Source organism: Gobius niger (assembly GCF_951799975.1).
Source record: "Gobius niger genome assembly, chromosome: 11".
Taxonomy (NCBI): domain Eukaryota; kingdom Metazoa; phylum Chordata; class Actinopteri; order Gobiiformes; family Gobiidae; genus Gobius; species Gobius niger.
Window position 1 is genome coordinate 9,729,005 of NC_136862.1, and position 16,448 is coordinate 9,745,452.

The 16,448-nt window shown below is 40.3% G+C and overlaps 1 protein-coding gene across 13 annotated transcripts in view; it reads right to left on the reverse strand.

Annotated features, from left to right (window-relative positions):
- dlg2 (discs, large homolog 2) overlaps positions 1 to 16,448 on the reverse strand; it is a 206,328-nt gene that overhangs the window by 157,671 nt on the left and 32,209 nt on the right. Inside the window, exon 1 of one of the 13 annotated variants that reach the window (XM_079565573.1) lies at positions 5,403 to 5,815. The exons of the other annotated variants lie outside the window; for them this stretch is intronic. Coding sequence (XP_079421699.1) covers positions 5,403 to 5,444 — 42 coding nt within the window. The 5' untranslated portion in view covers positions 5,445 to 5,815. Of the gene's footprint in view, positions 1 to 5,402; positions 5,816 to 16,448 lie in introns of those variants that run through there. 13 annotated transcript variants of the gene reach the window in all.

A 16,448-nucleotide genomic window follows, 5' to 3' on the forward strand; every position in this document is an offset into this window, starting at 1 on the left:
AAAGCAGAATTGGCACAAAGAGCCTCCTACAAACGTTTACTTTAAGTTTACTCCATCCACGTGTCCTCAAGCGGTGCCACTTTAGCTCTATGTGATAAAAAAATTTGAAAAAAATACAATTTCCACGCACCTTTCACAGCCAAGCGACTAATCGATTAATCGTAAAAATAATCGGTTGATTAATCGATTACCAAAATAATCGTTAGTTGCAGCCCTAATTACAACACAATTAAAAAGCTTTATTTTACAAAAGTGCTTCTTGAGGAGATAACGAATGCAGCCAGACTCACAGTTGGTCTGGAGATGCAACAGTTTGGTATAGCATGTTCACAAGTATGGGGTGCTGGACCGAATCTGTTCTTTGCACTGTCTGTTGCGTGAGTTGAGGTCTAGTGCCAAGTCATTATAGCTCATCAACTTAGCAACGGTTGCCACGCAGAGAACAACTTCGGGCTTGTGTGGGAAGACAATTATCTACGCAATTATCAACAACTAAATTACAAGTACCTGGGCTTTTTAACAACTTTCTACTTTGCCTTGCATAATCTGCCCGTAAATGGAGAGAGGAAGCCCGGGCAATACGTGCGAGCTCTTATCGAAGTGGTTTAAAAGAAGTCATCGGAGAGCAATCGTTTGGGAGAGGAATGAAAGAGGCAATTTAAGATTCAACCTTCTTTCATTTACTGCAGTCTGCTTAAACCCAAATCGCAACAAGAACCAAGCCAATTAGGCCATGCTAATAAGCCTTAATGGTAAAACAAAAGGAGTATATAGGGCTAATGGCATGTCTGACTCCTTCCTTCAGGCAGAGCATAAATCTAGTTTCAATTTGAGAACTGAGGAAATTCCTTGGATGAGAGGAAACACAGCCTCAACAACAGTGCGGTGACGACTATCTAAAAGCTGGATTAAGCCAAAACATGATCCACGAAAAGCTGATGTCTCGGAAAACGCAAACACTGTAATTCATCTGACATCTGGGGTACTGGGTGCTGACTGCTAAGTACGGTTTACTGTTTTTTTTTAGTATTAGCACTTTAACAGAACTTGCTGTAGGATGGCGGTGGTACTTATGCAACATTATTTATTTCTAATACGATAAAACAGAAAGAAATTCTTGTATTCCAATAAAAATGAGTAGTGTGTATCATTTATGTGAGCTGGTGTAACCAAGTGGCTTTGTTTAGTGTTAGCTTCAGGACTCACCAGGAATCAACACGGTATCTTTTATTATTATCCGTAACCAGTTTTCAGCATCAGACTTTTTTTAATCCCATACTGGTACCTTTTACTGATTCCCAGCCCCAGGTGTGTCACTGGCTCACATTGTTGGGGAGAATACTTTGAAATTGGATTTGCCTTAAAATGTATTTTGTGATGTATTTTGTAACTTTGTCCAATTCTTGTAGAGGTGATTAAACTGCGATTAAAGCTGATATCTCCAGGACTGAAAGTGATAGACTTCCTGTTTGTTGCAATGGAAGGAGCTAAATGATGGCTATAAAATTAGTCCTCCAACCCTCTCAGAGGAACTGAGAAAAGTCCCAATTTTCTCCACAATAGTATTTTTGATCGCCGCACAAAATGCTGCGACTAACAGTTTGATAAACCTAGCAGCAGCATGCTAACGCTAACAGCAACTAATCAAGCCCAGGACCGAAACTTTGATTGGATCACGTAAAGAAATAAAATAAAATCGTCCACAGCTGGAGTGATAAAGTATTTGTATTTTAGTTTATGAAATAACTAATCTATGATCAGATCACTTAATATGTGTTGTTAATATTAATGCAACCTTAAAGTCATCTAGCCAAGGATGTAGAAAAGTCCAGTGATCCTTAGTTTATTAATTTATATAATTGATAAATGGTAACATCTCGTTTGCAAGAAAAATTAAGAAGAAAAGGTCTTGGTATTGGTTATTATCGAAAGATACTCAAACCCCCAGTATTGGTATCGGAAGCAGAAAACCTGGATCGGAGCATCTCTAGTACCTCCTAAAACAGGAATGTTTTTAATAAATCAGTCCTATGCCTCTAATAAAGCGCCCCCTGCTGTCACAGTTCAATACTGATGCACTTTACAGTTTAGAAGCTACCAGACATTTGAAAAATTGGCCTAAAATATTGACCTAAAATATCGGCCTAAAATATCAGTCACGGTACATATCGGCATCGGCCACTAAAAATCCCCATATATCTTCATCGACCTTAGAAAAACCCATATCGGTCGAGCTACAATTCTAAAAATACTTACTTACTTGAAAAAACAGGTCATAAAATAATAATGTCGCTCAATAAATATGAAGCTAAAATGTAATGTAATTGAGTACAGTCATGTATTCCTTTGATTTTAGAAAAGTAACTGTTTTAAATAGTTCCAAATGAAAGAGTACCTGAATACAGACAACGAGTCTTCTAAATACGCATTGTAAATACATGTATTTCGTCACTACTCAACACTGCTGGCTGAAGCACAATACAAGCAGAGCAATTACTGACATTTGATCTGGCAGGTTTCAATGCTGGTGGCCTTTCGCTACATATCAGCAAAACAACCTGGTCTGCCACTGCTTACAAAGCAATATCACACCTCAGTGGTACAACTGTGTCTCAAAAATACTGTTTACAAGAGCTGGAAGGGAATAAAACCTCTACCACTGCAGACACATTTTAAAGTCTGTAAAACCTCCAAGCAGTGATTAATAGATATGTTCTTCGAGTGACGGATAACACGTTTGTTGTAAAAACTGTATCGTAGTAAAAACGATACAGGAAAAGGAAGAGCTTCATCTGTATCATAATTCTAAATACCTACGTAATCAATTATTGATCAGATCAAGCGCACATAGAGGTATGATTCTGAACAGTAGAGGGAGGCAGGGAATAGGGAACAATGCTGAGTCGAAACCTTCTGCGAGAGCCAGAGGCACAACAACAAAGGCAGAGGAAGGAGCTTAAAGGCGATGATTCATCATCTTCTATTGCAACGTTACATCAAATTCATTTTTTACATTGAACTCTTTCAACAGAAATGAGCTGTAGTTTAATTAAAAAACAGGATTAACATTAAAGCTTTTATCTACAGGGAAGGACTGTGTACAACTCTATAATTTACATACTACACACACATTTTATGACTAAAAGCAGTTGGTAGGTTTCAATGAGCGTCAGTCAGATATCTAAGAAACTGAAATTATTATAACAGCGAAAAGATCAGAGCAGAGAAAATGAACTGAACTTGGTGCAGCATTTTATGAAGTCCAGTCTGATACAGTATTACTTTTGGCCAGATATTGGTAAAAAAAAAATAAAGGGAAGACATTATTAAAATTGTTCAGAAGCTCTGGCCTTGGAATCTGCAGAATTAAGTTATTGAGATTTCAATAGCGGGGACCTCACTTTACTCACTTCACAATATATCCAGTCACCAAACGTCAGTGGTCGAGCCTTAGGTGGCGTCCCCAGATGATTTCAAGAACAAAAAGAAGAAAAATGCTACTGTTTTTAGAATATTTTTGAGTGTAAAACAGCATATAATTTGTGAAATCCATTCACATATTCAAAGTTAACAGCTTAAATATGAACTTTATGAAAAAAGTTTGGGAACCCCTGCCTAATGTGGTGATTCTGTATATATATATCGGTATTTTGGGATATTCAAGACAAAAATTTAACGCTATAATCAGCATTCTGTTTATTTGAAGAAATTTGACATGTTTATGTAAGGCACATAAAGTATTGTCCACTTTGAACAATTAGATTATGTGTATTTTGTTAAAAAAGTAATCCCGATTAAAGGAATAGGCCACCGTTTTTACATACTGATATGTTCTTACCTTAGACGAGTTCATTTGTATCTGTCTGGTCTTCACACGTGCCCTCAGTCACATAAACACAGCACAGACGGCGATAGCATTTAGCCTCTCCTCCTCTCCTCAAAGCTCTAAACAAGGTGAAGATAGGGGCTACCAAGCTCTTCCACGTTTTCAGTATTTAAATATGGTTACGAAAAGTGTTACACTACAAAAACATAATTACAAAAAATTAAACAATGTGGATTTTCTGAGCGGATAAAAGGGGGAACTATATTGTAAGGCGCAATAATACCAGGAGTAGTTCGAAATTTGCGCTGTAATATCTTCATTTTACTGTGCAGACGCCGAACTACTCCTGGTATTATTACGCCTTACAATATAGTTCCCCCTTTTATCCGCTCAGAAAATCCACATTGTATAATTTTGTGTGATTATACTTTATCGTGTAACACTTCACATAACCATATTTAAATAGGGAAAACGTGGAAGAGCTTGGTAGCTTCTATCTTCACCTCGTTTGGAGCTGTAGAGGAGAGGAGGAGACGCTAAATGCTAACGCCATCGGTGCTGTGTTTACATGACTGAGGGCACGCGTGAAGACCAGACAGGTACAAATGAACTCGTCTATGGTAAGGTAAGAACATATCTCAGTAAAAACGGTGGCATATTCTTTGAAAGGGCGAATTTACAAAATCAACTTTTTAGCGCATGTTGAAATGTAACTGTGTTTTGACCCACTTGCGCACCTTTGAGTATTCTTTGAATCTTCTCCAGTGGCTACTCTTAGCATCGCAGTGACAGTTCCCAAAATACTCCTCCTGTGATCCTACATATCCAGGAAATGCTTAAACTTTCATTGCAAAGTAAGCGCAAAGCCACAGCTTCACTACAGCCACTATAACATCCCCTTATTTTTCTCTTTACTGGAACTGGGCTTATGGGGCGTGTGTGTGAAAATCAGGCATTGAAACTTGCCTGTTATCTTTAATTAGTGATATACTGGTATATTGTTAAGAATGGTAATATGTAGTTTTTGCCATATTGTGACATTATAAATCCTGCACCGCATTTGTTATCAAATCGAGATGTGTCCTGTTATTTCCAGCCCGAGTTTCAAAAGCACAAACACTTTCCATGCGAGCGCTTAGCTCATAGCCGAGATTTGCATGCATCAAAAATAAAACAACGCTGTCCCCTATACAAGATACTCATCAAGTGGCATTACTATGTAGTTGTTAAATACATGACCTGGCGATGCATTTAGGTCGAGGGCTGCACAATGAAACTGAAACTGCAATGAGAAAATCGCACAAGCTCCACACATTGAGGCTTTAGAAACAATGCAATGAGATATTTGTTGCAAAACTCTGCAGCCAATTCTAGAGTTGACAGTATAAACAGTGGACAGTCATAAATATTTCTAAAACTGATATAGTCAATTACATAACAGGCCAGTCACAAACACTGACATGAAAAATAGATGAGACACCAATCCCACATCTGTGCCCCGTCTACTAACTCTGCTCACGCTTGTGACCGCATGCCCCCTCCGCACATCAATGCTATCACGCCAGACACCCCTTACCTGCATGTCTGATCTTAGGGAAAAGTAGCATGCAAAAAACATGGCAGAGTTGTAGTAGTAACATGTATAAAGCCGGAGAATAAGCTAAGTCAAGCTGGTTCCAGGATTACAAACAGTACAAAAAGAGAGGAGCCGCAATATCAGAGCCAAGAGTTATCATCCCTGAGTGTGAGTCCTCTGATGGTGGCATGCTAAGGCAACAGGACTGCTTTTTCATCCTGCAAGGAAATATCAAGACTGGGCTGGGGAACAAAAATGGCAACAAAAAAAAGGAAAAACGGGTGATGCAAAGCTCCAAAGCGGCTCACAGGCAGGCGGGAAAGCAGGCAGGCAGGCAGGCGGGACTGAGCTGACGAGATGGGGGGAGAAGAGATGCGCGCCTCATACAGTGAAGAATAAGCAAACGCCGAAGAAAGTCTGTGGGTAAAATGTGATCAGCGTGGAAATACAAATAAAAATAGGACGCGGGGTTGAGCACATGTGTACGACTGTAGGCTATACGGCTGTGCGGAGGAGCACCTATTTCCAGCTTGTTGCACATCATCTTGGATCAAATATTCCTCGCTTCTCGCCATGCACGCTGTTACATAACTGTAGCGGTAGTCCACATTGTCACTCCCACAGAAGAAACTGGCAGAGGCTCAGGGCTCGGAATTGGCCTGCGAACAACAACGAGATAAAAGGCGTCTCAACTGTCCCACATTGTCATCGCTCTGCTAAATTACTATTTGATAAAAAAGGGTCGGAATCTGCAAAACTGCTCATCTGTGCGGAGATTTTACGCTACCACTGTGTAATCAAGGTCTCTGTCATATACGCGCTAATGAGATTAATCAATTGGTTTTGCTCATGCTCGCCTAGCAATCTAAGTAGTTGCAGTAAAACAGTAATCAAAAGGCTGGTCTTCAAAAAGAAATACATACAAAAAAAAATAGTTGAGCAGCAGAGCGCATTGTGGTAATTGGAGACCTGGGTGTCAAACAGTTGCTGCTGCGGCCGTAGTTCGGTGTATCCAAGCCAATTAGTTTAGGAGCCGGGCAGCACTGAAAGGTCAACGCGGGAGAAAGATGATGTGATGTTGCCAAATAGTGGTGTAAAGTTTGGCAGCATACAGTATTAGCAATGAAATTGCAATTTCAAGGAACAGGCTACTGTTTTTATATACTGAGATATGTTCTTGACTGAGCTTAGACGAGTTGATACGTACCTGTCTGGTCTTTGTGCCTGCCCTCAGTCACGCAAAATGACCAAAAATGTTGCTAGCATTTGGCCTCTAGCAATGTATTCTTATAGCTCCAAACGGGGTGAAGTTAGAAGCGACCAAGCTCTTCCACAGGCACAAAGACCAGACAGGTACGCATCAACTCGTCTAAGCTCAGGTAAGAACATATCTCAGGGCGGCACGGTAGCGCAGCGGTTAGCGCCTCCGCTTCACAGCTAGAAGGTCCCGGGTTCGATTCCCACCAGGACGGGGCCTTTCTGTGTGGAGTTTGCATGTTCTCCCCGTGTCTGCGTAGGTTTCCTCCGGGTACTCCGGTTTTCCCTACCACTAAAAACATGTGCAATAGGTGAATCCTCCAGTCAGGTGATTCTGACCATCAGCCTGGCTCCACATCATGGAGATGGGTCCCCGGGTGCGGCACTGCCGTCGACCAATGCTCCTTACAGGTTGCCCCAGCGGCATCGAAGGATGGGTTAAATGCAGAGGACAAATTTCCCTACGGGGACAATAAAGTATACAAACAAACAAAACAAACAGTATGTAAAAACAGTGGCCTGTTCCTTTAAGTGACATTCTTGATCATGCTATAAGTTTGTTCCCCTTAAATGTACCTTGAGTTTTTACGCCTCTTTCATGCAGGTTTTGTGTAATTCCGCAAAATAGTCTCCATTCTAAGTGTTCAAGATATTTATTTCCCACCTCACAAGATGGTGCCCGTCTCTGATTTTTAAAGGGGCTAGATGCAAGTTCGCCATTTTATACTCACTGCTGCCACCTCAGGTCATTTGTGTAACTGCACCTTCTATATTAAGCTCGTGCATGACGGCACTTCAGACCCGACTTAACACCTTTTTGAGTGACAGTGCAGGATTTTAGAGGCAGTTGTGGTGAACAGGTCTGGGCTCATTCTACACATAAGGACATTGTTGGAATATGTAGGGGGAGGAAAATACATATTTTTGACATTTTTACACTCCGTATAGTCCCTTTAAGACTGCTTCCGACCATTTTCACACTCAAATTGCCTCTATCGAATATGTAATTTCCTCACTCATAGCTGGCAGCTAATAATAATGCATTGGTCTTATAAAGCGCTTTTCTGGACACTCAAAGACGCTTTACCTGGCATTATTTAATTACTCCATACTTGGTGGTGGTAAGCTATATTGTAGCCACAGCTGCACTGGGGTAGACTGGCAGAAGCGAGGCAACCAGTCTGTGCCATCGGCCCCTCCGACCACCACCACTTACTCCCTCACAAACTACATTCACCCAGGCTTCCTAGTGTCCCAAACCACTTGGATTGGGCAGAGCAAAGGCTAAAGTTTTGACCTTTTGTGTAAACAGAGCAAGGGGTTTTGAACGCTCAGATCAATTTTCCATACATTTAATTTATGTACAAAAATACCCTGCCCGACCAAAAAAATAAAAAAGTCACCACAAAAAAAAAAAATCTTTGGCTCGCCTGTAGCTTTGATTACAGCACGCATTCGCTGTGGCAATGTTTCAATAAGCTTCTGCAATGTCAAAAGATCCAGTCTTGCATTAATTTCTCACCAAGATCTTGCATGGATGATGAGAGAGTGTGACCACTGTGCAAAACCTGGCATCTTGGAAAATACCTGTGCCATCAGGTATTAAGGTATTAGTTGATCTCATTCCTTGGGCTCATAGTGTTGCTGAACCTAGACCTTAAGATCATAAGAGTTAGTTAAATCCAGGTGGTGACTTTCAGGCGGTGTTTTATACAGAGCATGAGTAAAGTATAACACGAGGCCTTAAAGTTCTTAACCAATAGATAGTGAGAGGGAAAGGTTTACATCATACAACCAGCTTAGGGGAGACACATAGATGCATATGTGGGAGGATGCACCACTTAGTAAACTCAGTGTAGCGGGGGGGTATTAAAGATGTTGTATAGAATGTATTTTTGGTGCCAGCCTTCTTGTTACCGTGGTAACTGTCCATCGATTCTGCGGCATTACTTAACCAAGAAATGAACGGATTCCCCCCACCCCTTACGTTTTGGATTTTATCCTTTTTCTTCCGAGCGTTGAGTTGAGCCGGGGAGGGTGAGGATGAGGAGTGGGATGATGAGGGGAGAAGGTAGGAGGAAATCTGGGGGCGGACGAGTAGGAGGCAAGATCAAACCGCTCCGGACTGACTGGAGTTGACATGCGGTGCTGTCTACTAGCAGGACTACACGATTCTTAAACGATCTCTAAGCTACTTATGTAACTACGGCTATTTGATCCCGGCGCATCTACTGTAGTGACGCTGTGTGGAGAGGTTGCTCGATTTGATGCTTGAACACTTCTCATTGTGCAGTGACTGTTAAAGGATTAATAATTTCATCTAAAGTGATCATAGAGAAATATGTAATATGGATTCTCCAAGTATTCCAAAGCAATGTTTATAAATTAAGATTCAAGGACGTTTTAAACATGTCCAGAGGCATTAACATTTGAGAGAAGACTGAAATATGCAAGAATCATACATTTCATGACATGTTTGTAAACTACAGGGTTAGAAGCTTTTATACAGAATAAGATCCCATGAAGACTGAAGAATTAAAATAGCCATTTAAATTGATTTTGATGAATTATGTGCATCTACTGTGTTCCTCTTGATGTAAAAGCAACTTTAGGGTTGATTTTCTTACAGCTCCAGTCAGGAGTTCCCAATAAAGATGCACCGATAAAGCTTTTTTCACTTCCTACACCTATACTTGGGTTTACGTATCCAACGATACCGGATACCGACCGATACCACAAGACTTTCTTATATAAAAGTGGCTTGTACTGTATATTATTTGTAAGCGAAACAAAGCGATTTCATAAAACAAGGAGGAGAGTTTACTGATCTAAAAATGGACAAATTCACCGTGATATGACAAAAAAAATGCATCCCCTGAGATGGCTTAAAAGTTTCACCCAGGAGAGTAAAGTTGACACCTGCCAATCATCAATCATCTGATCGTCATCATCACTTGGAAATTAAAGACTCAGCTGATGTTGCAGAAGCGTTTTGATCAAATTTAAATCCTTGTCCAGTTAGTATTTTATAATTGACTTTCAACATTTTACGGTATGAAGCGTCTGCCAAACAAACTGCACCGCCAGGCAGAATGATAGTTTACCCTTCATGTTAGTTGTCAGTAAGAGTACAGCATCTTAATATAACCTGTTCTCCCTGCTCCCAACTGGGATGCGATAACGCCTTCTCAGGACTACAACTGAAAGGATGAGGAGGAGCTTCTATCCCGAGGCTATTAGACTGCTTAATAAACCTGACTCCCACCTCCTCCTGTAGTAGTCATAGACTGTAAAACTAAGTTTGGACTTATTGTGGCCTACTTCTTCCTGAAACCAGAAGGAAATGGCGGCTGCTCCGGAAGTTCTTGGTTCAGGAACTTCCATTTACACTTTGTTGCCCCTCTTTATTGACCACAGGGTTGTCCATTCTTAATTTTACATTCTACAGTAGTAGTATATATCGTCTTTGTCTTATATGTCAGTTTTTCTGGACAGTACAAAGGAAAACGTCACTGCATGTTATACTGTATGTATATGTGTGTAACAACTAAACTAAACTAAACTAATATAAATACACCTCGTTGGTCCCCGTGAAAAACATGACTTGTCGGGATCAGTGGGCGAAGCCTAGACTTTGGGACTGGGTGCGAGTGGTCATGGGTTTAAGGAGTGCCCTTGAGTCATGCTGTAGAGCAGTGGTTCTCAACAAGGGGGTCGCAAGACAAGTTGAGGGGGTCACCAGAATCTATAAATATCGATAAAATATACATATTTTATTAGCATATAATGTATATTTTATTGTAGCATGTATGTGCTATTTTACCAGAGTGCCATTATTTGAACGTAATTTGATGAATTTTACTTTAGCCATTTGTTTTTTATCTTTGTTTTTTAAGAATTATGTAGACTAATGTGCCTATTTCTCACGGTGTGAACAGGTGGGGGTGTCACAAACCCCTTTAACTGTTATAATGGGGGTGGTGGCTCCAAAAGGTTGAGAACCACTGCTGTAGAGCTCTGATAAATATCTTTACCGTAAATGGTTATTTATTGACATATCAGCTTTTAGTGAGTGGCCATAAACCTCTGTCAAGGAACTGATAGTAGTAGTTTGTGCCAACCATTGCTCTTTCCCTCGTGACCTTGTCTACAACCGAGATGTGAATTAATCCCTGGGTTGTGACTCTTGGTGCTGCAGTAATGTAAGAGCCTTAGAAGAGCAAAAGTCACCCGCCCGGCGAGGACTTAGTGATGTGCAAAGCTGAATTAGAGACGAATCACTGCGATGGACGCACACTCGTTGTAATGGTAAGTGACAAGAGTCGCTCAAGGAAAAAGTCATCGAACCCTGCGGTAAAAGATGCCAATACCTTTTATGGCAAAACTGTCAATGAAGGGTTAATGTTACTGGTATCAAGTCAAAGTTTCCTTTGGCAAAAGTTTCAAACGGTGAAGGCTTTTCAGTGAACGCAGTCTACAACAAACAAAACAGGAATCAGAAAAAACAGATAGATAATAGTTGCTTCAGGAACAAACAGCCATTTAGAGTTTTCACCATTTGAAGGCAAGCTTTTATGACTTTTTATGTGACTAGTTATCCTTGAAAAGCACCGTATTGTCAAGAAACCTCAGACTCAGGAAGATCCAGCCATTTTCATTTCGTAAATATTTCATGAACGAAATATCAACTAGAATGTCACTGCAATACGAGGAAGACTTACGTACAGAGTTTGCCAGTAAACCACAAAGAACTAGTAGCAAAGCAGTCTTTAGATGCCAAAGATAAATGATCGATTTATCGTTTTACTTTGCAGAACAATAAACCATCAGACATCCATCCATGGAACATTCCCTCTTCAATAGTATTAGACAAACAAACAAACAAAACCTGCTGTATCTGTGACTATTTTCATGTCAGGATGGGTCTCACACTGACGCCATTCACACACTGTAATGCGTGGAAAGATTGATTGTTTTGCTTTTTTAGCTGTGCCTTGAGCGGTCTTGGCTTGGGATGCATGTTTATACGATATCTGCCAACCTGCTAATGCTACTGTTAGTTCAGTTCCTGCAGGCTGGGATTTACTGGAGTAGCACACATCCACTGAAAGTAAATGCTACCAATGAAAACGCACTCTGGATATTTTTGGGGTCGGCTGTTATACTGTCCGGATGATTCTTTGGGAATTCTTTCAAGTGTATTTAACCCCTTAACTCCCACCTGAACCGAGCACATTTTCTCCAGTTTGGCTTTACCCCAATCCTCAAAGCTTCTGGAAAAAAGGTGTGAAAATAGCGACAGAACTGAGATGAAAACAATGATGAAGATGTGACAAAAAGTGAGAAAACTTTGACAAAAAAATGACAAAAAAATGACAAAAAAATGACAAAAAAATGACAAAACATGTGACAAAAATATGACAAAAAATAACCAAAAAAAAAGAAAAAAAAAAAAGAAAAAAAATGTGACAAAAATGTGACCAAAAAAATGACAAAAAATGATTCAAAAAATGACAATAAATGTGACAAAAATGTGACAAAAATGTGACAAAAAATTTATTAAAAAAATGACAAAAAAGCTACAAAATGAGTTGAATACCCCCCCAAAAAAGAGATCTTAGATTTCAAATGAGGTGTTACGCTGACCTACAGGATTTGGGTAAAGCTAAACTGGAGAAAATGCTCTCGGTTCAGGCGGGAGTTAAGAGGTTTATTTATTTTACAGATAATGTTTCATTACGGTGGAACTGTCTCAACCCTGACAGTGACTTTGGCCGGTTTCTTTTCAACTCAATGAGCGGAATGAGCGCTGTATCATTAGACGTGCGACTATTTGCCCTTCTCCAAAAGTCTGTCCTCCTCACCCCTATGGAGAAACAGCGCAGTTTCCAGGCAACACACGCCATCGCAAATCTACCCAGCAGGTCGCGCTGTGGTGGGAGGAACTTTTATCAGTGAGGCAGGAGACAATATTCAGAGCATGACCAGACTTTTACAAGACCTATTAGTCTAATCCAGTTACACGCTGCACACACAAACGAAAAGAGGTGTAGAATTTAAGTACGTCAAGCGGCATAACGACACCGTAGAGGAATCAAGCACAGTCGTATTGATTATCATTTTGTTCCTAAAAACAGTGTACAGTCGGTTGCAAAGTATCAAGAAGCTACTTCTCTCTGAAAAGATAAATTAGGGTGTAATTAGCGGGATGTGTTTGGCAATCATATTACAGTCTCTGTATCTCTATCTTGTATCAGAGATAAACAATCTTTGAAATGGTGCCAGCTACACACTGCCAGTAGATTAAAACCACCCGCACTCTCCCTCCCAGTGGCTGGTTACAGTGGTACACGCAAATAAAGCAGATGTCGAACCACAGGAACTTTTTTGCCAGTCTTGTTAAAGTTTCAATACAAGCCCCTTACCATGCGCTCCTGGAGGGCCCATTTCATGCCCTGAGGCAAGTATCAATGTGCATCAATGAACTTGGAAAATGTCTTTAAATATTTGTTTCGAATGCACAATTAAAGGCCCTATACCTCATACCTAACTTTTGTAACATATTTGCACCATCCCAATTCCTCGCAGGGTCACTGTCACAGAGATGCAAGAAAACTAGCCTGCAAGTTCAGTGCCTTTCCCGCAAATTTCAGAGCTTATAATATACTAAAGGAGGACAAAACTCGATTCGTTCCATTACCAAAAAAAAAAAAAAAGGTATAACGAAGCCTGTTTTGCTTGGAGTCACTGCCCCTTTTTGATGCTGGTTTTCAGTGTCAGCACAAGCACATGAGCAGAGGGGACGGGGAGCTGCCCGGGACTAAAGTGGGAACACACTGGCTATGAACCGTCTGAGTGAAAACACCTATAGGAACCATTGGTCAGATGTGCTGAGCTACTCTTAAAACAGGGGAACATAATACCTGTCACTGTTACATGTACGATACTGAGGTATCAGACTCGCCTGCACTTGCAAATCTATGTATTGTGGGAGCTTATTGTGGAGTTGTGTGTGTCTGGGTGGGTTTCCTCCACATGTATAATAGCTTATTCTCTTGCATATAGACCTGCAGTCCTTGCTCAGGATCTGGAGATGGGTTTCTGCTTGCCACACCGGTTTCTCACTGCTGTTGCCCCAGCGGCGCTGAAGGATGGGTCAAGTGCAGTGGGACATGAAAGTATACCCAAACCTTAAACCTTTGGAGTCTGAAGGGATTTGGAGGACAAAAGACAGAGGTCAAGTGACTTATTACAAAAGCTATTAAAAGAAGATGATTACTTCAGCCAATTTGCGATGAGCCAGAAAACTTTTGGACAAAACCCAAAGGCTGGTATTTTTAACAAGAGAGACGCAGGGGTAAGTGAGAGCGTGCTGAGTGTCAAAGGAATGTGTGATTCACGCCTGGAGGGGCAACTGTAAGTGCCTAAACAACAATGAAGAGATAAATAAAAAAGGTGAAAAGGAAGACCATAAACGGACAGTATGATGCCCAGCACGGCTACAGCTACTACTCCTGCACCTTGAAGTCCTCCACTCAGCTTTGTGACAAAAATAACTCTCTAAGACAACTCCATTTTTAGATCTCATTTGGCAAGTGCTTTCTGCGTTTAAATTGTTGAAACATCAAATTCACGCTGCATTCTCCTAATCCCAATTATTTATGCCAGAAGCGTTTAAGGCAAACAAAGACTTCTTGTTCCACTCTGTTTCCTGCCTTGTAATTGGTGAATCAATGTTATTGACTGGCCATAGAGTCCACTCATCAGGTTTCTAAGGAGAAGCTGTTTCTTAATTAACAAGATGAAGACTCATGGTGGCTCACTGCAGTGAGGTCAAGGGCGTGATGTGGCCACTATAGTATTATGAGCCAACATTTGGGGTGTTGGCACATCTTTTATTAAGCAGTGTAAAAATGCAACTCATTGAAATGCTAGCACATTCACATAGTCTGAGTTTTTTTTTCTTTTCTTTTTTTAAATATCACAACAGGTGCAAAGTGGGGTATTGTGAAGTTGATGGACTGACAACAGACAGAAAGTGCAGCTGTGGATTTGTGCCTCAGACTGAACACCTTGCTCACAGAGGGGAGCAGGGAATGGTTGTTATATTTAACAGCAATTTTAATAACATTAACATATTAGCTGAAAAAAGTGTCTATTTTCAGTAGGGCTGGGTACTGTTAACTATGCCAGAATGGTGCTGAATAAAAGATCTTTAGAGGCCAAGTTTAGATGCTTTTGGGTCCAGGAACAGCATTAAAGCTTGGTTGTTTCAGCTCAAGTAAATGACATTTAAATGAAATAGTCTTTTATGGATTAAAATAACATTACTGTTGTTTTCTGGTTCTAGGTGGCAAATATTTTAGCATCGGTATCGAAAAGAGTATCGTTCAGGTATCAGTATCGTGAAGCAAGTTTCGTTAAAGTGCTGGTATTAAAAGAAAATGCAAAGTTACCCAGCCCTAACTTTCAGCTGCCGTAAACCTTTAATTATCTTCTGTAATATATGACCGTACATCATATGTGTCATCAAAGCCCAATTCTTTGAGACAAATTACTGAAAAACAGTTAATCATGTAGATGTGCTATTGTATCCATATGTAAATAAATACTAACATGTAACTTTAAGTCAGGTTATACGTGGGCTGTATTATAACTGTGTGGCGCAGTTTACTGGCGATATTGTTGAATGATATCCAAAACTATATCACTCACTGAGAAGTGGCTCTGCCACTGATTTCTGTTCTCTCTTCACTTTTCTCCTCTCACATTGAACTACAGCACAGTACTCATCATGCCCCCAAAGTATTACATAATATGGCTATGGAAAGAAAACTGCATATCATTATGCAGTTGTGCACATTCATTATGGAAAACAGAATACTTAAGTCGGCAGAGCTGAATAGGAAATTCACCAGTGTCACAGAAGATCGCTTATGTAGTGTATGACAGACAGAGCCCTGAACGGCTGCACTTAAATGTTCCTTAAACAGAGAAGAAAAGAGTCACATTTCGAAATTCGTAAATATCAAGAGGCAAAGGAGGTGACAGTAAAAAGCACAGTCAATGTTTCAAAACTAAAAGGAAATCTATTCTTGTATCTGTGTAGTGTGTGGGCTGAGGTAAAAACTTACATAAAGCATGTCAACATGATGTCATACAAGCCTACACGCCCATCCCACAAAGCACAATGCAGCAACTGCGACCAAGGATATACACCAGAGTATAATTAGTTTGCCTCCAATTCAGAATAAAAAACTCAATAAAGAAGGAAAGCAGTGGGTAGACAGCCATCTCTTACCAACAGAAACTGTAAAATTACACAGCACATCCAAATAATGCTTCAGTGTCATGAGCCCCATTATAACTCTGTGGTCAGGCCGATGTGTCTTGGTATTAAGTAAAAGCAGGTGCTCTAGGCTGGTTTTAGGGTCCAGGTCCAAACTAGCCCCTAGTTTACTGTCCAATGGATGAAACTTGCTAAAGAACCACAGAAAGTTAACAAGTGACCTGTTAAAACATTCATGAAGATCACGTGCATAAAAAAAAAATAATAATAATCATGACAACCAAATAAACAACCAGTACAGTGTATTCTCTCGTAACAATTTGTATTTTCTTTCTATACATACAATCAGTGACTGAGAGCCTACACAACCATACACACAAATACTCATATATAAAGCACATCTGCTTTAACTGCTTCAACTAGGTCTTCCCTCTCAGCATGAAGCAGATGCTGTAGCTCATGTGGTAATAGTGCTCATGCAAAAGAACACCTAAATATTT